The sequence below is a fragment of the Anomalospiza imberbis genome, chromosome 25, assembly GCF_031753505.1.
Source record: "Anomalospiza imberbis isolate Cuckoo-Finch-1a 21T00152 chromosome 25, ASM3175350v1, whole genome shotgun sequence".
NCBI classification, from domain to species: domain Eukaryota; kingdom Metazoa; phylum Chordata; class Aves; order Passeriformes; family Viduidae; genus Anomalospiza; species Anomalospiza imberbis.
In genome coordinates, this window is record NC_089705.1 from 2,502,368 (window position 1) to 2,526,262 (window position 23,895).

The following is a 23,895-nucleotide window of genomic DNA, read 5'->3' on the forward strand; positions in this document are numbered from 1 at the left end:
TCTGTTTCTCTGCAGCACACTTCTGGGGATGGTTTGTTCCTACTCAAAACAGCCAGAGTAAGAATACAGTTTGTTCTTGTGACATCTTGATTTTGCCCATGAATCCTCTGGACTACCACAGGGGTGAGGAAGAAAGGGGATTTTACAATTTACCTCACCCTAAAATTCCAAAGCACAGTTACTAAGAAATATTCGAATAGTTTTCACATTCTTGGCTACAACAGAACTGTTTCAGACGTGGTTTTCTCCTCTAGTAAACTGGAGATGCTCCTGGTCAAATACTGACAACTTAGAAAAATAAAACTATGGCTGTGCCTGATGTCATTCTGTGCAGCTCCCAAACAAGTCACAGCACCTGCCTCAAATACAAGCTGGCTGCTAAGGATACCCATCCCACAAACACTGGCACCCGCAGCAGAGTCCAGGGAATGCTCCACACATCAGCTCCAGCCCTGTCTTACAGGTAAGTCCCTCCCTGTGTCCCAGCACTGCTCCCGGGGTATATGGCAAGAGGCAGAGGCAGGTGTCAGCTCCCAAGGAAAGCATGACTCCACCACCTTCAGTTCCATCACACTCTGTATTTCAACAGCACCGAGCCCCTTGATTATTGCCTGTTAGCATGGGCTCCCTGACAATCACATTGCCTCACTGCATTGCCAAGGAAAAGGAGCAAATTGGAGTCAAGAAGCCAATGGCAAAGACAAGACAAAGAGTCTCACAGCTGCCACAATGAGGCAGAATACCTTCAGATGAGGGGACCAGGCAGGGCATCCCACATACCAGGTCCTTTTGTTGATCACAACAGAAACCAGAGTTAAGTCTGGCTGTGTCAATGCCAGAAACATCTGTGTTGTTCCCTCTTCCAGATCCTCAAGTCACAAGCACATGTTGATGAGGATATCTTTGATATCCTACATGTGATTTGTTACAGCTGGACTCTCTGCTCGAGTGCCTCTGCAGCCATAACTGAGGATCCCACTGTGGAGTATTCCCAGGGAGTATTCCCACTTTGTTGAACCCAAGTCCCTAGTGCAGCAGGGATTCCCAGGAGCCTCCACATGTCTCTGCATGAATAGGGATTAGGGAAAGCAGCCAAATCCAAGTGATATTCCAGAGACAAAGGACTAAGCCCATAGTAAAAGCTGTGCAAGTGACTGCTTTCGCAAGCATCTGATCCCAGCCCAATTCCCAGATCAGCCTTTGCCCTGAAGAAGAGGGAAAACGGGGATGTGCACCTCAAGTCTTTGATACCATGCTGTTGTTTAGAAAGCCAGTGGTTACACTGTGGTCCATCTCAGCAGTATTTCCACGCTGAGGGGCTCTTCTGGGGCATGTCATCGTTGAGCACGTTACAACACTCCCGATTTTCAGATGCTGGTTACAGTCTGCCGTTAGGTTGCTTCATAGTTGCTACACCAAGGTATGGACCAAGTCCTGCTTTTCCTGTTTCAACTGTAAATACAAAATTCAGTTGATTGCAAGGCACTGTAGTGAGTTGAGGAAAGTTTTGACAAGTCAGCCAAGTCCCATGTCCGTTGTATGTGTGCAGCTCAGAGGCAGTGGGACCTTTCCATGTGCAGGGACTGTGCTGCATCCTGCAGCCTCCGGATGGATTATTATTTCCTTTCCAAATTTGCCAAAAATATCCCTGAGTTCACATTTCCAGGGAATTTTGCAAGTTCAGCCTGCTACAAACATTCATGACCTGCTCATGACCACTGAAATACCAGGGGGGTGAAGAGACCTCAATGCAACAGTTTTCTGATCTCCCACGCTGCTGGCTCTGATCCATTGTCCATCCTCACTGCTTCAGCTGCAAAAAGAAAGCAGATTTCCCCATGGAAATCTGTCTCTCCCTTCATGGCTGAAGAGTTGTGTCTGCCCCATCCTCTCCCCATCCCTCTGCCTTTCTTCAACAGCACAAAACAAACTCTAGAAGGGGACAGAGAGTTTTATTTAATTCTTTAATTCTCAACCAAGCCCCTGTGCCAGGTGTTTTGCCAGGCACACTTCTGTGCCAGAGCCACAACCAAAAGCCATCACATCCCTACAGGTGAGAGAAAACAGGTAATGCTGCAGTACTGTGAGCAATGCCAAGAGCAAACCTGGTTTGTCAAGAGGGCACGGCTAGGTAAGGAAAGGAATAGTAATTTTAATAACTAAACATAGCTGTAGCTTCCTCAGAATTTCTGGTAGGGTTCAAAAGAGGATCTCAGTGTCCCTGCAGGAAGAGGAGCTCAGCACTGCCCACCGAGCCACTGGCCTGCTGGGGCAAAATACAGGGAGGGAGGGAGAGTGTTGGCCAGCATCCCAACACAAACTGGTTAAAATCCAAAGGAAGGGGTTTCATGTAGATGAGATTTGAAGGTGCCTATTTCTCTCCTTTCACAGGTGTTGGGAGGAATGGGTTAAAAGAAGACGACTGGTGAGGAGGATTGCAAACGCTCAATTGACCTTGCAGCTGGGAATAACCCTTGATAAAGCAGTGTAAGTAGCAGACCCGTGTTCCTCCAGCATGGACCAAGTTTGTGTACCTCTGCCTGGGTGTTGCTTTGGGGATCCCTGGGACAGCTCGGTAATGGGAATAAATTTGCTCTTTGTGCTTTAGCCACGGGTTTGTGGCTGTCCTGACTGCCTGCCTGTGCTGACTCACACAACAAAGAAGCAAAGCTAGCCAAGGCTCCAAGGCTGTGTTTTAGACCTCTTGGAGCAGCCAAATCCCACCTCTGGTGTGTGTGGATGCAGTGAACACTGCACTGTTCAGCATCTTGGAAAGACAGAGCTACAAGTGCTCCTGATTTCTGCCCTTGCACCACAAATGGGGGAGGATCTGCCCCACTGCCACAAATGGCCAATTTCTCCTGCAAAGCCTTTGTAAGAATTCAGGGCTGTGAACAGCACCAACTGCACAGCCAAGGGATTTAGGGCTGAATTAGGTACTCACTGGAGTTTGACATTTCCAAAGAGTTACTACAAGCTGTCGGTACTGGAGCATGCCTCCAGCAGATGGGCAGCAAGACCTGCTCTATTCACTCCTGTGTGAAGGATCTCTGGGTGAGCTCAAGGCAGCAAAAGAAAAGCTGCAAGAGTCCCTGCCCCCCTGCAAGGGAAGGCTCTGCACCACAGGCTGTTTATAAATAGCCAGTTTCAGGAAAAGGCCCTTTCCGTTCTGGTGTCAGTATGCTGTAAAGAATAAACAGCTTTCAGGGCTGAAAAAAAACCTCCTTATCTTCCCGTGCAAAACCTGCCTCCTTGTGCTCAGCAAGCTCCAGCCTTTAGGGCACAGCTGGGGTCCCCTCAGCCATCGGGGAGGCAGGCAGGAGACCCCGAGTCACATCCTCCACAGAAATGTTTGTGGCAGTTTTGACATGGCCACCAGGCAGAAGGCAGGCTTGTTAACACAGGACGTGCCATCAGGGCCCTCACTTCTGGACTGCTGACCTGGGTTATGCTCAAGAGGGGCTGAGCATACCGGAATAGTGCCCAGGGTGTGAGGGCACCGCCTCTCATTAAAGATCATTACCACACTTCCACAAATCACCTGAGCTGGACTACGGGTTAAATACATGGTATCCCAGAGGAAAAACAGGTGAATGCCAGTGTGAGACTGGCAACTAGAGAGCTAGGAGCAACGGGAGGGAGCCTGCAGCTTCTGCTCTGAGCACTGGGCAGCTCAGCCCAGCAGAGCCCCATGGGAGCTTCTTTATAGACTCGTCTAACTCAAAATAGCTCTCAGACCTCTCTGGTGAAGACACGCTTTCTGGAATCTTGGCTCTTTCTGGAAAGCATGCCCTGACTTTTCCTTTTGTCTTCATCCCTGGGAACCCAGGACTACTCTGATGCCCAGTGCAAAGGGATTGGAAGGGACAGGAGAGGATTGCCATTGGTAGGGGTGGAGGGGAAGAAAAGCCCTGTCTATAGCTGGGTCCATTGCCACGGCAGCATTTTGAAGTCAGCTCTTTGGAGTAGCCAGTGTAAAGCAGAAAAGAGTACAGATGGAGTGCGATTAGCCTGTCCTCCCCATCCCAGCATGGCTGTCCCCAAATAAGGAGGGACACTCAGGTGCTGCGGAGTGATTGCTTAGGGGCCATCAGTGCTGACCTCGCCCTGGTACGGGCACCGCTAGTCAGCCGTGGTGCTGATAGAGCCAGTGTGGGCAGGAAGGGTCCCCCGCACCCAGGGCCACCAAGGGACACTCAGAGCCACCCAGGGCCACCAAAGGACACCCAGGGCCACCAAAGGGACACCCAGTGCCACCCAGTGCCACCAAGGGACACCCAGAGCCATCCAGGGCCACCCAGGGCCACCAAAGGACACCCAGTACCACCCAGTGCCACCAAGGGACACCCAGAGAGCCATCCAGGGCCACCAAGGGACACCCAGAGCCACCCAGGGCCACCCAGGGCCACCAAAGGACACCCAGTGCCACCAAAGGGACACCCAGTGCCACCCAGTGCCACCAAGGGACACCCAGAGCCATCCAGGGCCACCCAGGGCCACCAAGGGACACCCAGAGCCACCCAGTGCCACCAAAGGACACCCAGTACCACCCAGTGCCACCAAGGGACACCCAGAGAGCCATCCAGGGCCACCAAGGGACACCCAGAGCCACCCAGGGCCACCCAGGGCCACCAAAGGACACCCAGTGCCACCAAAGGGACACCCAGTGCCACCCAGTGCCACCAAGGGACACCCAGAGCCATCCAGGGCCACCCAGGGCCACCAAGGGACACCCAGAGCCACCCAGGGCCACCAAAGGACACCCAGTGCCACCAAGGGACACCCAGAGCCAGCCAGGGCCACCCAGGGCCACCAAGGGACACCCAGGGCCACCTGGGAATTCCCGCGGGGCGCTGCTGCCCCCTCGCGGCACTGGGCGAGAACAACAGCCCTGTCCGGCCCTGTGCTGCGGGAGAGGAGTGAGGGGAGAGGAGTGCGGGAGAGGAGTGCAGGGAACGGAGAGGAGTGCGGGGAACGGGGAGAGGAGTGCGGGGAACGGAGAGGAGTGCAGGGAACGGAGAGGAGTGCGGGGAGAGGAGTGCGGGGAACGGAGAGGAGTGCGGGGAGCGGAGTGCGGGGAACGGGGAGAGGAGTGCGGGGAGAGGAGTGCAGGGAACGGAGAGGAGTGCGGGGAGAGGAGTGCAGGGAACGGAGAGGAGTGCGGGGAGAGGAGTGCAGGGAACGGAGAGGAGTGCGGGGAGAGGAGTGCAGGGAACGGAGAGGAGTGCGGGGAACGGAGAGGAGTGCGGGGAGAGGAGTGCAGGGAACGGGGAGAGGAGTGCGGGGAGAGGAGTGCAGGGAACGGGGAGAGGAGTGCGGGGAGGGGAGTGCAGGGAACGGAGAGGAGTGCGGGGAGAGGAGTGCGGGGAACGGGGAGAGGAGTGCGGGGAACGGGGAGAGGAGTGCGGGGAGAGGAGTGCGGGGAGCGGGGAGAGGAGTGCGGGGAGGGGAGTGCAGGGAACGGAGAGGAGTGCGGGGAGAGGAGTGCAGGGAACGGAGAGGAGTGCGGGGAGAGGAGTGCAGGGAACGGAGAGGAGTGCGGGGAACGGGGAGAGGAGTGCGGGGAGAGGAGTGCGGGGAGCGGAGTGCGGGGAACGGGGAGAGGAGTGCGGGGACAGGAGTGCAGGGAACGGAGAGGAGCGCGGGGAGCGGGGAGAGGAGCGCGGGGAGCGGAGTGCAGGGAACGGAGAGGAGCGCGGGGAGCGGGGAGAGGAGTGCAGGGAACGGAGTGCGGGGGGCAGAGTGCGGGGAGCGGGGAGAGGAGTGCAGGGAACGGAGAGGAGTGCGGGGAGCGGGGAGCGGAGTGCGGGGAGTGGAGTGCGGGCAGCGGAGTGCAGGGAGCGGGGAGAGGAGTGCGAGGAGCCCGGGTGAAGGTGTGCCAGGTTCTAGGTACTGAGTGCTGGGTGAGGAATGCTAAGTGCGGGGTGTCAAGTGCGGGATGTAGGTTGTGGGGTTTGGGGTTTGAGGTTTCCGGGTGCTGGGTGCGGGGTGCCGAGTGCGGGACGCGGGTTGTGGGGAGCGGGGTTTGGGGTGCCGGGTGCTGGGTAGGGAGTTCGTGGGCAGAGCGCTAAGACCTAGGTGATGAGTGCTGAGGGTCCTGCGGTTCACACCACCAGGGTCCCTCCTCAGAAGCAGGTGCTGGCCCCATCCTTCCCACAGCCACGCCGTTTCCTCCAGAAATGCATGGATGTGTGGGCTATGTGTAACGGTGGTGACATCTTCACACTGTGCACCCGCAGAACACAGAGCAAGGAGCCAGAGCCCTGGGAATCCTCCTTGCTGAAGCAGAACACACTGTAAGCACAGCAGCACCATGGGGATTCCCTCAACAGCTACTGCTGTCACTTTAACTCCTCCTGCAAAACTCCTTTCCTGCCCCATAAGCTCCCCTGTCCCGTCTTCCCACTTCCATTTATGTCTCAGGTTGGTATGAGTGTGACTCCCAGAGTGGCATCTGGGTGGGAAGATGGGAAAGTTTCCTTTCCAGGGCCTCACCACCTTCACAGGGAAGAATTTCTTCCTAATATCCCATCTACCCCTGCCCTCTGGCAGTGGGAAGCCATTCCCCTTTGTCCTGTCCCTTCATCCCCTGTCCAAAATCCCTCTCCAACTTTCCTGGAGCCCATTCAGGCACTGGAAGGCCACAATAAGATCACCCTGGAGCCTTCTCTTACTTTATTACACAAGTTTCATCCACGGCCCTGCTCCCTATTTACTATCATTTTGACCTGGTGTGGATGCTTCTGAAATTAGGGATTTTTTGTTGTACCAAGCATTTATTAAAGACATTTTTACACACATATACACTGACTTCTTAAGATCATACAGGGCATGACCCCAGGTTTTTTATTCAAAGACTGGATGTACTTTCCTTAAAATACTACAACTCCTGCAGCAGGGAGCAGAAAGGGATCTTCCCTTAAATTCCTTTACTCTTGATTTGCAAGCATTTGCATTATTGCTGGTGGGATTGCTCAGTACTGGAAGCATGGCTCTTCCTCACCCCAGACCAGGCTGTCACAGCAGCCCTCACCCTGGCAGGGCTCCTCTTTCCTGGATCAAGAACCCAGCAGGGCCAGGGAAGTGCCTCTGCTGGGCTGCCACCTCCTAAAATTCCGAACGGCGCAGGATGTGTCCCAGACCCAACCTGCCACCGCCTCCAGCTCGGGCTGTCCTGGCAGTGCCAAGCGTCTCCTGCAAACTGACATCAGGAACCTGGGGTGGTGAGCTTGGTTTCCCATGGAAAACGGTCAGCGTTCATGTCCAGGGGCTGTGCCCTGAGTGTGCTGCCACCTCCTAAAATTCCAAATGGCACAGGATGTCTCCCAGAGCAAAGCTGCCACCGCCAGTAACTCAGGCTGCCCTGGCAGTGTTAAACGCCTCCTCCGAACGGACATCGACACACTGTGGGGTGAGTTTATTTTTACAGGGAAGGGAGCAGCATTCGTGTCCAGGGGTCTGTGGCCTTGAGTGGACTGCCACCTCCTAAAATTCCGAACGGTGTAGGATTTCTCCTAAAATTCCGAACGGTGTAGGATTTCTCCTAAAATTCCGAACGGTGTAGGATTTCTCCTAAAATTCCTAACGGTGTAGGATTTCTCCCAGACCCAGCCTGCCTACAACTCGGGCTGTCCTGGCAGGGGCCAGGCCAGGCGCCTGCACTCAGCCTCGGTGAGGCCACACTGCGAGCACTGCGTTCAGTTCTGGGCCCCTCACTCCAAAAAGGACATGTAGGTGCTGGAGAGTGTCCCGAGAAGGGCAACAAGGCTTGTGAAGGTTCTAGAAAAACATCTCTTACGAAGAAGTGGGTTTGCTTCGTCTCAAGGAGGCTCAGGGGGCATCACAAGGGGACTCTACAAGTCCCCAAGAAGAGATTGTACTAGGTGTGTACTGGTCTCTTCTCTTCTCTCTCTCTTGTGCCTGCAGTGAGAGGACAGGAGGAAATTGCCTTGAGCAGAGACAGTGGAGATTCACACGAGATATTAGCAAAACCGTTCTTCCAATGAAGGGGCTGCCCAGGGAGATGGTGGATCACCACTCCTGGAGGTGTTCAGGAGGCGGCGGGATGTGGCGCTGGCTGATGTTTTAGCGGCTGAGGGGTTACCGTGGCAGCGCTGGGGCTGGACGCCGCTCCGGGGCCGCCCGCAGCCTCCGCCGCCCCTCCCGCCGCTGCCGTCTCCCCTCCCGCCGCCGCCCTCTCCCCTCCCGCCGCCGCCCTCTCCCCTCACGCCGCCGCCCTCTCCCCTCCCGCCGCTGCCGTCTCCCCTCACGCCGCTGCCCTCTCCCCTCACGCCGCCGCCCTCTCCCCTCACGCCGGCCGGCCGCCCCCAGCGCGCAGGCGCGGCGGCCGCGCAGGCGCGGGGCGGGCGGGCGCTGTCAGCGGGGCCCGCGCTCGCTCCGGCCCGGCCATGTCGTACGGGCCGCTGGACCCGCGCGGCCCCGGGGCGCCGCCGCCGCCCCGGGACTTCGGCGGCATCATCCAGACATGCAGCGGCAACGTGCAGCGCATTGCGCAGTACAGTGAGTGCGCGGCCGGGGAGGGACGGGGCGGCCCGGCCCGGCTGCGCCCCGGGGCCGGGAGCGCGAGGGTGCGGTGGGAGCCGGGCTGGGCAGAGCCTCCCCGCAGCGGTGCCGGGCCGGGCAGAGCCTCCCCGCAGCGGTGCCGGGCCGGGCAGAGCCTCCCCGCAGCGGTGCCGGGCCGGGCAGAGCCTCCCCGCAGCGGTGCCGGGCCGGGCAGAGCCTCCCCGCAGCGGTGCCGGGCCGGGCAGAGCCTCCCCGCAGCGGTGCCGGGCCGGGCAGAGCCTCCCCGCAGCGGTGCCGGGCCGGGCAGAGCCTCCCCGCAGCGGTGCCGGGCCGGGCAGAGCCTCCCCGCAGCGGTGCCGGGCCGGGCAGAGCCTCCCCGCAGCGGTGCCGGGCCGGGCAGAGCCTCCCCGCAGCGGTGCCGGGCCGGGCAGAGCCTCCCCGCAGCGGTGCCGGGCCGGGCAGAGCCTCCCCGCAGCGGTGCCAGGCTGGGCAGAGCCTCCCCGCAGCGGTGCCGGGCCGGGCTCACCTCGGGCTCACCCCGGGCGCGGTGATGCCCAGCCCGGCCGCAGGGCGCGGTGAGCACTGCGGGCGCTCTCGGTGGGTGCCTGTCCCTGTCACACCGAGCCCCCGTTCCCCCAAGGCACCGGCACCTCGGGCAGTCCGGCCGCTCGCTGTCCCCGTCACCCTCAGTGTCAGCGGGCTCGGGAGCAGCTGCTGTCCCAGGGATCTCCAATGGGCGTGGGAACGTGCTTTGCCCCCCTCGCTGTGCTGGCAGTGTCCTGCTGCCCGGCAGCATGTCCCTGAGGACACAGTGTTGCGCTTTCCTTGTCCTTGGAGAAAGTTACCGGTGTTGTATGATAATCGTAGAAATCTCAGTACTGATCGCTGAATTGCTGCTCCTCAAAGCAGTCACATCCAGGAGAGTCTTTGGTATAATCCTTCCTAAGGGTACAGGCTTTGCTAAAAAAGACATGAATTGTTCAAGTGCCCATGCTAGATCAGTTGAACATGTTGGTTCCTCAGAAAGTTCGTGACTTCTCTGATGATACAAACATATTTATGTTACTGAAAATGCTTTGCTCAGTCATGTTCATTTCTCCTTGGTGTAGACATTGCTGAATTGCTTGCCAAACAGCATGGCTTGTTGAGGTTTTTTCCCTTTTTTCCCTTTTTATTTTTTCCTTTACACTCCTTCCTTCTTCCTTCCACAGGATTTCTTTGAGCCTCCTGTTCTAAGCAGCTCAGCTTCTCTTTCTCATGGGACAGGCTTCTGCTGTCTCATGACCTGCAGCCATCCTATCTCCATGCACTGCTATCTCAAGTTAAACAAATAGCCGTACAGTTTTATTGATGTGGCTGGGAACACTCAGAACCTCTGACTTAATGTTACAGTAGTTAACTTTATTACACACTATATAAAAGCCTTCCATTCAAGCTAGGAGAAGATGATATATTGAAGCCTTAAGGCTGTCCTCATTTCTTCTTCTCCTGTAAGGGAAAGAGCAGGCAAACAGTATGCACAGCTGAGTATTATTTACTTCTTTGGGCAGTCTCTGGAGTGAGCATTTCGCACAAAACGTACAGAAAACTGATGGCCTGAGCTGCCAAAACTGTTGTTTGCTCAGGTAATGTAGCAGACTTTCAGCTAGAGGAGAGATTGAAGTGTTTCAAGAAATTTTAGCTGTCAGATAGTGAGTATGTGGAAGGCTCTACAGCCTGAAATTAAAAGGGCTTGGAGATGGAAAGCTGTTGACTGAGGGGCTCTGTGTGTTGGTGCATACCCACTATCCAAAGAATAAAGAGCTCCAGCCTCTTCCTTCCATTTCCTCGACACTTTATTCTCATTTTGTGTAGACTGTGCATGTTGCTGTTGGCTGAGATAAACTAAGCAAAGCCAACTGCTGAACCTGGCTCAGGGCAGGACAGACATTGCCTGGCCTGGAAATGGGGCTGTGCAAGAATCTCCCCATGCAGAGAGAAATAAGTCACAGAATGTCTGGACGTTATGGCACAAATGCTGTTTGCCAAGTCCTCAGCATCCGCACACAGAGTGCAGTCCTTGTGCCGTTTGTCACCAGCTTGACTGTGAATTTTTCTGACCTTCCTGTGTCTGACAGAGCTGTGAAATATGTGCAGACTTGCTTGCTGGAAGCCAAGCTCAGTATATGAGGAGTTGCCAACCAACTCCTCACTGTATAAACTAATAGAAGTCCGAAATTCTAGGTGAAAATACACTTGGAGGATGTAAAAGCTAATTACTGGCTAATTGCTGATTAACTCGTATTGCAGTCGTAGCTGAGCTGCCCTTGTTGTAAGCCATTGGACATCCCTTTAAAAGAAGTGGCCATTGTAGGGATGTGATGCTTCTCCAGCAACACGTTTAATCAGCTGCAGAGACTCCAGGCTGAAAGCAGAAGCTACACAGGAGGGTGTCTCTGAATTGGAAGAAACTCTTGTTAAACTCATGACATAATTCAGTTTAATTCAGTTGCCTGTGGAACTGTGTTAAGGTGATTCTCCTTGGTCTTGCCTCTCGCTGCACGATGAGATAGCTTAGATTTCATGATTGATTTGGGACAATCAATCTTTGTACTGCTGTTGTAAGTGCTGAGCCCAGCACTTCAGTACTGATAAAATCTGTGCTGCTGCAGTATATAGTGGATCAGCTTCTTGATCTGTCAGAAAAGAATTCTAAGGTAGAGGGATTGGGGAGAGAAAATGTACTTGCTTTTCAGGTAGGTTAATGGTTTCATGTGATTCATTGTGTGGTTTCATGATCATGAGTGCCTACACAAAGAAAATAGTGGGAAAACATCAGAGATAAGGGAGAAGGAGGTCAAAAATAACTCTCTGTGCTACAACATGATTTCAGATTGCCAAAGGCAAACTGTGAGGTGCACATTGCTATCTGTTGTTCTTGAAAGATTGTTTGTGCCAGTATTGTGAAAGGTTTGGACTATCATGAGTAGAAAAATTCAGATCTGGGGCGGGGGGTTTGAAACTAATAGCACCACTTGGCATTTTCTTTTTATTTTGTTTTAAGAGAGCACTAATAATTGAAGTAACTTTAAAATAATGTAAAAGTGGCAACATAATTAAGTTTTCTGCAGCAGTGATAGCCTAAAATACTGAAATAGCAAGGCTGGTAGAAACAGCTCTGTTAGTTGGTCTAAAAAGGCTGAGGAAAAGGAGTGCACAAGCTCTCAGCTCCACTGACTCCTCTTGAGGGTGTCTATGCCTCACTGTCACTTTCTTGTCTGAAAGTTAGTTTGTTAGGCTGGGTCATGTAGAGGTGGGGATTTTGCATTTCACAGAACCCCAGAACTGTTGGGTTTGGAAGGGACCCCTGGAGATCACCTGGCCCAGCCCCTGCTAAAGCAGGTTCCCCTGAGCAGATTGTGCAGGAGTGCATCCAGGCAGTGTTTGAATATCTCCAGGGAAGGAGAATCCACAGCTTCTGTGGGCATTCTGTTCCAGGGCACTGTCACCCTCTCAACAAATGAATTTTTCATCATATTTAGATGGAACTTCCCATGTTTCAGCTGTGACTGTTGTCCTGTGTCCTGTCTCTGGACACCAGTGAGAGGAGTCTGACCCCATCCTCTTGGCATCCACCCATAAGATACTTGTATATATTTTAAGCAAAGAATGTGTTGCCTTACTAGGTTAAGTCTGATACTGAGATAAAGTTAGCTTTTAGCTTTCTTTTGGGGAAAGCTAAAAGAATACATCCAAGAAGGAATAAAATGTTTGAACTTGTCTTACTAACTCATCTTGTGATCTCTTTATCTTCAGCTGCTCAAATAAAGAATTTGATGAGCCAACTGGGAACCAAGCAGGATTCCAGCAAGCTTCAGGAAAATTTGTGAGTATTAAATGAGCAAACATTGGTATAGATGTTCTTTCTGTGTTCTTAGGGATAGTGGGTTGCTTGCTTTGGGGAGATGCTTTATTAGATAAATTTAATACAGTCCTGCAAACCCAGAATTACTGGCTGCATTAAGTAGTTTACTGGACAAATTAAAGTGTTGCTGCAGGACTCTGGAGAAGCCATTCAAAACTGCTGGATAGGAACAGTTCTTCCTATATTGTTCTTTTATATATAATTTTTTAATATTTTCTTTTAAAATCAGTAGTACCTCAGCCATGCATTAGCATTAGCTGTCCTCTGAGGTGCACTCATACTAGCTTCACACATGGTTCAGAAGAAATGAATACCATACCAGGTATTTGGTGCTCCCATGACACCAAAACAGTCAGGGAGCCCCATAACTGGATAAGAAGTAGCTTGTAGTACAGTTGGATTTAGTCAGTAGAAAGATTAGCAATCGTATATGGCAGACAAAATGTCATATGGATGACATTTGTATACAATATGTCAGATGTAATTTCAGAAGAAGAATGTGTCAGTGGGGGACAATGTAGAAGACATTTAAACAGCTGTAACTCAAACTGACCCCTGGAGAGACTCTACAGGGGCTCTCCGTGTCTGTGCATCTTTTACAAATTTGTAGAACATAAATAGAACATTATGGAAGGAATAATTTCTGAGGTCATCAAAGAAAACTTAAAAGTACATTCTTCCACTCTCTCTTCATGTGACAGTACCTTGAATCTCTGAATGCACAATTATCCTGGTTTTTATAATAGTGATTTTTTGATAAGTTCATGGCTTGTGGTGGAAGATACACATACCGCATTTGAAGGATGAGATCAGAGTCCAACTGGGAGAGAAAGGGATTTGTTTCCTTGAGCTGCTCAGTTGACTCAATCTCTGTTTAATCGGTAGATTAAAGAATTAATCACTAGTGACCAAACAAATGCCTTCCCATTTAACGTCAGTGCATAATCTCTCCTCTTTGGGGTGAGAGTGGCTGCACCCCACAAATTGTCAAACCAACTTGCCAAAATGCATGGATGCTTTGTTTAGTTTACATATGCAGCTTGTACAATAATGGAGCCTGAATGCCTTGATTGTGTGTCCATTGGGCCAAGTAAGTGACTTCCACTTAAGCATCCTGTACCTGTTGAATGCAAAAGAAATTGCTTCTGGTTTTAGTATTTTTTCATCCTAGTTTACAGTATAGGATTTATATAATAGTATTAGATTTTTCACAACAATAGCTTCATATTGCAATGTTGTTGGAAAACATAAAGGCTTAAGGGAAAGCCTTGCAATTCCTGAAGCTGGATTGTTCTTCTTTCTGATCACTGTTTTTCACAAAAATGAAGAATTTGATATCAGAGTCCCTGTACTTTTATTAAATGTACATTTAACCAATGGAGTTGGTGGTTGTCAAGAGTTAGTTACTAATTGGTACCATAAGGAATTCACCGTAAAAGTGGGATTATGTTCACTCAATAAAGTTGTTTCTCTCTTATGCCATTGGAGACAAAGATATTTTTTAAGCTACTGAATTATACTAGTTAGCAGGGAGCAAACAAATTATTTAAATCTTTTTTTTAAAAATGTAGTCCAGAGTCAAGTTGATTTTAAAAAATCAAAGTACATCTCTGATCCTTTAGGTTGAAAAAAACCTACTGTAAAGCTGTGTGATCCCAGACCCCCTATTTAGTCATTACTCTGGATGCTAAAATGCTCAGTGGCTGCTTTTTAGGTAGATCTTGTGTAACTGCTTTTGAACTTCTGTTTCAGACAACAGCTGCAGCACTCTGCAAACCGCCTTGCCAAAGAGACCAATGAATATCTAAAGGAGTTGGGATCTCTGCCACTTCCCCTGTCTGCTTCTGAACAGGTAGGCAGGCAGAACTTTCTGGACATATTTCTAGATCACTCATTTCATGAAACTAGGGTAGGCCACAATGTCACAAAGCCTGAACTGGCACAGCTGAAGAGACAGCAGCCTTTTGCAATGAAGGATGATGATGATGATGAAGTAGAGAAACTCAGTAAGCTGGCTGCATCCTGGCTGCTTATATGACACCGGGAAAACCATGTTTCCCAGGAGCAAATAGGTATAAAACTTTCCCACATGAGAATAAGGGGCCCTAAATGTCTGGGGAGAACTCAGTATGCAATACTGGTTTTCTGAGTAAATTTCTGAAACATAATCTTGTTTACAAAGTGCCTGGTGGTGCAAAGTAGTGTTTTAGGATAAGAATTCAGAGGAAACTGCCCATCAGTATGAAATGTGAGCATGCCAGAAAGCTTTCCCTTGCATGTGATTCAGTAGTGGTGGAGGGGGGGGAAGCTGACTCACTTTGCTTATATTTGAGTAAAGCAAAACATGATGTGGCAAAGATGATGATTTTCTCTTACCAAATAGTAATTCCTGCTCCCCGTGGGAAAGGGAAGGGACAGTCCTCTGCTGCTAGTGTCCCTTCGCCACTGCCTGCTTTTGGGGTGCTGTTGTAGGATGATCTGGGGATGTGGGTCAGCAGATGTTGTCTTGGCCTAATTCTGTATTGAAGGTTTATATTGAAGGACAATTGGAAGCATGGCCATGCTTTGCTGGTTTGTTCAGCAAATATTTTTCTGTTAATCTTCTGTGATGAACAAAATCCTGTCATGTGCATCTCACTGAATGTAGCCCAGGGAAAATTCAGTCAAAATCTGCAGAAGCTGGAATCAGCATGCTGAGGATCTGCTTTGGAAGAAGGGTTGTTGCTTCCAGAGGGTTCAGATGGAAGCTTCAGTGTATTACGAGGCTGCTGTAGTGGCTTGCTATAGAAAAAAATATAATAGAAAATGTTTTTTTTTTCCCTTGAAATTATTGTTGAATTGGTACAAGCTCATTGCAGGATTGCAGTCTTGGAAATCCCACAATTTGAGCCAGCTGTTGCAAATCTCTCAATCAGAAAACATAAAAACTGACCTAATGTTGTCCTTGGGACCAGCTTTTTCACAATTTCTTATTTCCCATTGCTGGAATGTCACAGCACTCCTCAGATGTCCTGTGGAGGCTAAATAAATTGACATTGTAAAATGAGGATGAAAAGGATTATTGCAACTAATGTATTTGAAGAAAAGATAAACTGAAATGGTTATCAGGACTAAGGATGTTATCTGATCTAAAAACAACAGGCTTGTAGTGTGGCATGATTGGGAGAGACAGCTTAGGAGACTGGGACAGTGGGTGTTATCATTAGTTCTGGAAGTGTGGGGCTTCCTGTTTTTGTGATTTAAGTGTGAATTTGTGTGTGTTTTGTTAAGTACTGTGAGGTTAGCTAAATGAAGGAATGGAGGGAAAAGGCACTGTATTTAACTGAAAGGTATGTAGTTAAATGTGGTGAATTACTGGAATGTAATTAGAATAAAAGTAATGGTGTGCCTCGGACTTTAGAACTAGATTGAAATTGGAGGGCCTTGTTGCACAAAGCTGCAGTTGGCAAGGCATGGAGCATTGGTGTAAGGAACTAAAATGTGGTGGGCTTTTTGTTCTGTCCAGTGCCCCAGACCACTGGCACCAAAAGATCACCGAATGCAGTTCATTGTTGTTGTTATGATGGTTTTTAAGAGTCTCACAGTCACTTTCTATTGAATGGGAATGTCTAAACTCTTGTTTGTGTTTCGATTCCTCAGCGTCAACAGAGGCTTCAGAAAGAACGATTAATGAATGACTTCTCCACAGCCTTAAACAATTTCCAGGCAGTACAGAGGCGAGTGTCAGAGAAGGAAAAAGAGACTGTAGCAAGGGCAAGAGCTGGCTCCCGTATTTCTGTAAGTATTTATGGGATTTTTGGAGTGATACAGTGAACTGTGAGTCTTCTGAGAGATCTTGCACTTGCCTTCCAACCTCATACCTGTTTACTGACACCTTACTGAGGGAAGCTGAGGCCTTGGTGCAGTAGTTTTCCATTCCAGATGTTGGAAGTAAGCTCTCATTTCAGTGTACTCCAGTGCAGAGGAGAGAAGGAATCCTGGTAGTTGCAAATGTTGCAGAAGGTGAGATGGGGAGTCAAAGCACAGTGAATAGCAAAGTATTGCAGGCTGCTCTTCATTTCATGTCAGTGAAATTACACTTTAAATTACATCTCAAATCTCACACTGTGTTGCTTTATATTATTATAATTTCTGTCCTCCTAATATCTCCAGTGTATGTTCACTGTTATGTTTTGACAAACCCCTGTGGCCACTAAGAACTCATAATAAAATGGCCAGTGAAAATACTTCTCTCCTCTTGCCTCAGGACTTTCTGCTAGGTATGCATTCTTAATTTCTGCAAGGGAACACATTTATCCATTGAATTATGCTCTTAAATTTTCGCTTCATGTTGGGAAAGGAGGTTACAAACATTGACAGCTGATCCAAGAACATGGACTGGTTGCTTTTGATCATTCAGTTGCCTCTGATTTGCAGAGACAATCTGAATCTAAAAATTAAATCTAGAGATGAAGCTAAAACTAATCTTACATAACCTGAGCTAAATCTGAGGGCTGCACTGACAGTGGCATCTCCAAGAACTCTCTGGACAGTATGTGCCTTGGTCTTCAAGATACTGCTGGTGATTTTGTGCATGGTCCTGGTAGTCTGTGAGAGTAGTGACTCGTTTATCTCTTCCAGGGTGATGAGCGGTTCAGAGAAGAACAGCTTGTTTCATTTGATAGGTAATAACTTCTTATACTCCTGAGGTTTTTACTACATATAGTTTAAGTTTTTATGGTGTGATATATTACTGTAACTTGGGCCAGGTTCTGCTGGCTGAATGCAAAGGAAAAGAGTTGAAAAGCAACTATTACAGCACATTAATCTACTATGTAAAATCTGCATAAGACAGTATTTTATCCTCCTTAAGTACAGATTGTGTGATTACTACCCTGAGGGGAATAGTAGTGCCCTTAGGATGTGGCAGCTGGAGCTCCCGGTGTTCTGGCTTGTAAACAGAAGATTACCAGACAGGATTTCACTCACTGTGACTCTTTCCACAGAGAGCTGCATATCTATATCATGGGTTTGGATGTTCTCTAGCAGCCCAGTTGGAGATACAGCAGAATAGCAGAGGAGGCTGCCTAAAATTCAGAAGTCCTGGACATTGTGCACTGGCAAACTAATCCTGGAATGTGCACAAGACAGCATTACTGTCACCTGTCAGACAGTTGTACTGTTTCTGCAGTAACAGTGTGCCTGTGTGGTAGATGGCTTTGTAAAATGTTACATCAACTCTGCAGTGTGGTAAAGAGAGCCTGAGCCCCTCCAGAAGTGTCTGGGATTAATGTGTCAACTGGGCTGAAATCTGTTGACCCTGTCTGTATAAATCCTTTCACTTTCTGAATTAAGAGACCTTGCTTACCTGTCTCATCCTCCCTCTGCAAACTGCCTTTCATCTGCTCAGCTGCTTGGTAGTGTCCCTTCGTTATTCCTGGGCTTTCACTCTGAGCCAGGGGTGAAGCCCCAGCTGTTCAGTTATGCAGGTGCTGGGATGGGTTTGAAGGCTTGCACACTAATGCAGTGGGACCCAGAGATAAGAGATGATGGCACACAGCAGCTATTCCACAGTCAAAGCTGTTCTTGTGTGCCACATGTCAGAAACTTCTGCTTTTGAGATTTGCAAACCCTATGGTCATCTCAGAGCTGAATTACTGGTATGGTCAACTGTGTCTGACCTATTCACATAGTTTATTTTCATTTCTTTAGGCACTTTTAAGACTTTAAAACTTACTACTTGGTGTTGTACCAAACACTGCACTGATACAATGCTTTCTGGCACACTTCTCTATTGGAAAGATGGAGATGTTGCCCTTGAAGAACATTCTAAGCTGAGCATAGAGTTGGCTTTGTATTAGAGATGCTGGCTCCCCTCTAATTGATGTAACTTCTGCAGCAGTTGTGAAGAACCAGCTCATCAGGAGAGAGGTAGACTGGGATGCAGAGTTACTTGAGTTTTAATATCTCTTCTGGTGTGTAATTTAATTCAAAGTTCCTACTAGACTAATGAAGTAAAATACTAAAACACTTCAGTCTTATCTCCAAATGCCAGATAGGTAAGAGTCCTTGAGTCCAGATGCTTTTCAGGTGTTCTTCTGTTCTGTTAATGTGCTTGCAGGCTGCTCTCTATCAGAACTTCCACCCTGATTTCTCCCTTTTGGAGAGATGGTAAGAAGCAGGGAAGGTACAATTATTTTTTTTTTTAAAGCAGAACTGAAATAGGCAGTTTCTTCTAAAATGCTGTAGATAACTGTTATATTCTAGAACAGGTGTGCTATGCATGTAACTGCTTTCTAGTGTCTTCACATTGCCTGATCTGTCCCTTTTTTCAATTGTTCCAGTTTGTGACTCTTGTCACAAATTGGTCCTCTCCTTGTACACAGTGACTGGGCCAAGAACCAGGGGGTTGTTCTGTAGAGAAGCCTTCAACTTTAACTCATTTTGTCATAAAATGCAGCATGGAAGTACCTATGCTCAGAGAGACACTGACTTTACCTCTCTTTCCAGTGGTGAAGATTGGAATCAGATGCAATCTCAGGAAGAAGATGTGGCAATAACTGAACAGGACCTTGAACTCATTAAAGAAAGAGAAACTGCAATCAGGCAATTAGAGGTGACCAGACAATCCTGCACAGTTAATAGCACTGGGAGATAAATCAAAGGATGCAGTGTTAATTAATGGGATGGGCTGAGGAGAGCTGATGGTGGAGGAATAGAGTTCTTCATAGAGAGGAGTGATGCCAAGATAATCTCCATGCTCCTGTTGAAGGAGGTACATTTTCCCTCAGTGTTGACTGGTGATCCTTCAGATATGGCAGGAGCAAATCATGTTACAGTGTTCATACTGTGCTAATTGCTGGTGTGATGAAACAAATATTCAGTAGCTGGAGCATTGTAGGCTCCCATGTTAATCCCAAGTTGCACAGGAGGTAACATCAGGCCACCTCAGTCAGTGAATGCTGGTGCCTGTTCTGACCCTTTGAGTGATGGTCAGAAGAGGTACTAAGAGTGAGGATTAGAAAATATTGTACCCAGTGTTCATTGTAACTTGTTAAACTGTTGTCTTCAGGCAGACATTCTGGATGTCAATCAGATATTTAAGGATTTAGCCATGATGATTCATGACCAAGGAGATATGATTGGTAAGTGCATTTGGATAATAAGTTTTTTCTTGGTTCGGTTACCTGTTTTGCCAGGTATGGATTAAATTTTTCAGTAGTTTGCATTAAAAGTATTGCATTTTTTGGCTATAATTTTAAAACACTGAAGCCCTGAAACATTTTGCAATGAGTTCTCCTGTTTTTTCCATAGATAGCATAGAGGCAAATGTGGAAAGTGCAGAAGTCCATGTGGAAAGAGCCAGTGAGCAGTTACAGAGAGCTGCCTATTATCAGGTAAATTCTGTGTGCTTGCTTGAATGTCAGTGTATGGTTGAGCACTAATGAAACAGAGCAACACACTGAGGACTGCAGCACACCAGACTGCTTATTAAAACCATCTCATGCAAGCAGCTCATGAGCAAGCAGCTCATTCAAAATTGCCTGCAAGGAGTATATAAAGCATTCGAGTTAAAAACATGGTATTGAAATTCACCTTCTACTTTAGAGTAAAAGAGTAGAAATGGAGTCTGGCCCTTCACACTCTGCAAGCCTAAGTGTTTACCTGTCTTTGTTGTTGTTAGGAGTTAGTAGAAGAAACAAGAACAAATTCTGACATTGTATCCAACTTGTGAACATACAGCCAAGACAGTGACATGCAAAAATCTATGCCCAGACTCGGGTCTGGTCCCTCTGGTGACCAGGATTTGCAGCACTCCTGTCCAGCTGCTGAGTTTCTGTCCCATCGTTTGTGCTCCATCAAATCTCTTGCAGTGGCTCTCACTGCTGTATGGTAGCCAGTGTTTCCTGTAGGTTCCTTTCACCATCCTTGTCCCTCTAGGTCCAACTTCTGTGAAGGGGTAAGGGTTCTGCTTTAGTCAGTCCCATTACTGCTGGGACTTACACAAGAAAATACTGGACTCTTCCAAGCTGTTAAGTGGGAGGTACTGGAGGGCAATAAAACTCCAGTGCTGTTGAGTGCAAGGGTGGGAATGTTGCTTTTACCATCTGGCAGCATGTAGTAGTAGTAGTCTCTCTCTCCATGGCTTCCTTGCCAAAGTTCTGAGGTATTTATAGATCTAAATTTCGAAGCTGTTGGACATGTTTTGCATGGGTTTTTTTTTCTGGATGGAGAAAGAAGTGGTTATATATAGCTACCCTCAAATCCTTAGATGCCAAGTTCAAAATATTTGGTGTATATGGATGGACTGTAGTTTCCTGTGATGAATAAAGTGAGCAAAGCTGTAAAATCCAAGTTCATTAACTGTACATGAAATCATTTAAATTGTAGAAATGCAACACCAAGCCCAGGTGGCCAAGGGGAGATTGTATGTGAAAACTGCTTAGGAGTTTGATTAGGAAAAAATCTAAATAGCTAGAAAGGTTTGGCCTTCTCTGAGGCTTGTATTTTCCTTAAGAGAAGCAAAACCTGTCACATTTGGACTTAACTGCATCTCTTAGACCACTGCACTCCTAAAATTAAAAACATTCATCTGTAGAATCATGGAGTTTAAGGAACACGTAAAAGTGTTCAGGCTACATTGGTTACTTCTCTCTAATAACTGTGGGGGTACCAAGTGCTCTTGTTCACCCAAGTTAGTAACATGAATGGTAGCCTTGCTTTTTCCTCAAGTGCTCCTGGTGTCAGTGGCTTCTTTTTTCTTCTCTTATTAGAAGAAATCCCGTAAGAAGATCTGTATCCTGATTCTTGGCCTTGCTGTGGTCTGTATAATCATAGGACTCATTATCTGGAAGGTAAAATGAAATCTTCCCATGGAACCGAGTCTCACAGCTGAGATTTTTTTCTGTCAGAGCAAACAGGCTGACTAGTCTCGGAGATGAATTGACCACCCTGAGAGAGCACAAGTTGGAACTACTTCTAATAATAGATATTAGCAACTAATGTGCAGATAACTAGTATTTGGAATTAGTGAACCATGGAGACAGTATTTATCAGTTTATATACAAATTATATTGTTTTATGTAACTAAAATCTTGTGGTTTTGCTTTCTGTAATGTGTTCTTCCCTGTCCCAGCTGTATGCTGAAATGTGATCAATAATTGGAGATGTCTTGTTTTTGACAAGTCGCACAACTTCAACATTTTGTACGTGTAGGTAACTTTGTTGGACTGGAATGAGAATGACATTCAAAGACAGCCCACCACCAAGTCACATTATGTAAATCCAGCAGTTTCTAAAGCCTCCAGTATCTGCCCCATGGTTTTATTGTCTCCAAGTGGCTGTGGTTCTAGATTCTCTTGAAGGAAAGGATGTCGTCACAGATTTGAGAGGCCAGGAGGGTATGTGTGGATGATGATTTGAACCTCTACACGCTGGTCAGTTTAACCTTGAGACTCATAACTGTGTTTAACTTCTTTGGGTGTGGTTGGGGTTGTTTTTTTCCACAAAATGCATCACTTGAGGACAGAATGTTCTTTGACTTAGAATCTAACAGTGCAATCTCCTTAGACAAACTAGCTGGTCGCTTGCTAGTGGACAAATAAATCTCTTCCAATGCTGACTCAAGCACTAAATATAAAAAGTTTAGCTGCTCACTCCCAACTGTTTTTAGAAGCTTCCAGGGGGAAAAACACTTAAAAATGAGGAAGTGGGCACCTAAGTTTACAAGCTAGTAACATTAGTGAAGAGTGTTAGCAGAAATCTTGATTCTGACGAAGTGCTCTTGAAGCTCACTTGTAGTGTTCTAGTAAATATTATGTGTGGCTTGTGAACATTTGGTATTTTCAAATCTTTATGAAACAGAAAGTGCAGAAACTGGCTGAGTGAAGTGCTAGGATTTTCAGACTGGGGATGTGTGTGCAAATGAGAAGGATTGCTGGTTCCAGCTCATAGGGTTGGGCAGAACGAGCAGCCACTCCCCACTTCGATGTTGCTCTGAACTGACATGCACTGAGGGAACAGTAATCTGTCCAAAGCCCAGTGGGGGTGGTAAATGCAGCATACTGACCCATTTTGTATTTAATCCTTACTCCATGTCTCGTCTATAATAAAGTAAACGTGAAAGCTGGGAAGGGAGTGTTCTCCCAGTTGCACAGTGGTTTGCACTATTGCGCCGTCATTCCATCCAATAATCATCAATAAACACTTTTAAAAGCCTCTGTCAGAGCTCATTTCTCTTGCAGTTTACACATTGGCACAGGTGTGTTTGCAGAGTAGAGGACTTTACAGCAGCACAGTAGTGTTTCCTGCAGATTTAGTTCTGTGGTCCCTGATTTTTCAAAATAAAACTCCCTGAAATCTCAAAATTCATTTTACAAGGACATATACAATCCTTCTGTGCAGAGTCCTGTACAATAGCTGATCCCAGAAAAATGAATCTCATACCTCAGAGCAGCACTGGGTCAGCTCTGTTTGCCTTTTGCTAGAACTTGGAGATAAAATCTGACTTGAAAGGAAGGGACCTTTGTGTTGTTCTGCTCATTTTTTAAAGTTTTCCTTGAAAATGGTAGGAGCTATTGATTTGTGCATGCCTGCTGCCAGGCAGAGCCCTTCGGGTGTCACACTGCCATAGAAGAACAAAAGCACTTAGCTTTTGTTTGTTTGTTTAGGTCACCAGACCTAAACGGGAGCATTATTTGTAGGCTCCATCCTTCTGCTAGCCTGTTTTAGTCCTCTGGAAACTGGAGTTGAGGGTACAGGGTGCTGAGCTCAGGGTTTCTGTAACTGCTTGACTCCTTTCTCCTCTCTACACAGAGAAGGGAGATTGTGAGAGCTGGAGTTGTGTGGTCCAGCCCTGCCTGTCCCTGCAGGGCCCAGGCTGGCCCTGCTCACGCAGCTGTGTTGTACCTCTCAGTTGTTCCTGGCAGTAGAACTGGTGTTTTTATCACTCCTGTCTGATGTTCCCGAGCTTGAAAAACCACCGTCTTGAAACCTGGAAGCTCCCGTGGCTGTTGCTGCAGTGTCTGGCTCTCGGGTGTGCGTTGGATCCCTCCGGGAGTTTGGGGAAGCGTTCCGGGGAGCCAGGCTGGCCGTGAGAGCCGGGGAGCGAGCGTGGCTGCGCCTGCGGGCCCGAGCACCGCCCTGGGGCCGCTGCGGGACGGAGGCGGCTTGTCAGCGGTGCGCTCGTACCGGGCCGTGCCGTGCCTTCTGCTCGGACAGAGGCGCTGTCCCCGTCCAGGGTCGGTACCGGCGCTGTCATCCCGTCCAGGGTCGGTACCGGGGCTGTTCCCCCATCCCAGGGTCGGTACCGGGGCTGTCCCCCCGTCCAGGGTCGGTACCGGGGCTGTTCCCCCGTCCCAGGGTCGGTACCGGCGCTGTCCCCCGTCCCAGGGTCGGAACCGGGGCTGTCCCCGAAGCGGTACCGGGGCTGTCCCCCCGTCCAGGGTCGGTACCGGCGCTGTCCCAGGGTCGGTACCGGGGCTGTCCCT

The 23,895-nt window shown here is 48.6% G+C and overlaps 1 protein-coding gene and 1 long non-coding RNA gene across 4 annotated transcripts; one reads left to right on the forward strand and one right to left on the reverse strand.

The window, feature by feature from the left end:
* The first annotated feature begins 8,352 nt into the window (after positions 1 to 8,352).
* On the forward strand, positions 8,353 to 22,626 carry STX12 (syntaxin 12). 3 transcript variants are annotated; one of them, XM_068172720.1, is made up of 9 exons: positions 8,353 to 8,520; positions 12,319 to 12,388; positions 14,180 to 14,279; positions 16,067 to 16,204; positions 17,048 to 17,091; positions 18,917 to 19,022; positions 19,479 to 19,551; positions 19,721 to 19,803; positions 21,181 to 22,626. In XM_068172720.1, the coding sequence occupies exons 1-9, from the start codon at positions 8,409 to 8,411 to the stop codon at positions 21,268 to 21,270; spliced, it is 816 nt and encodes a 271-aa protein (XP_068028821.1). In that variant the 5' UTR covers positions 8,353 to 8,408; the 3' UTR covers positions 21,271 to 22,626. The 3 variants fall into 3 exon arrangements, with proteins under 3 accessions (XP_068028821.1, XP_068028822.1, XP_068028823.1); XM_068172721.1 differs by lacking the exon at positions 8,353 to 8,520 and adding an exon at positions 10,882 to 11,033; XM_068172722.1 differs by lacking the exon at positions 8,353 to 8,520 and adding an exon at positions 11,240 to 11,258.
* LOC137462408 (uncharacterized) lies at positions 9,846 to 16,068 on the reverse strand. The gene is made up of 3 exons (XR_010993685.1): positions 14,804 to 16,068; positions 13,219 to 13,297; positions 9,846 to 11,310 (listed from the first exon to the last, which is right to left on the reverse strand). It is a non-coding gene; the product is annotated as an uncharacterized lncRNA (long non-coding RNA).
* Positions 22,627 to 23,895: the final 1,269 nt, after the last annotated feature.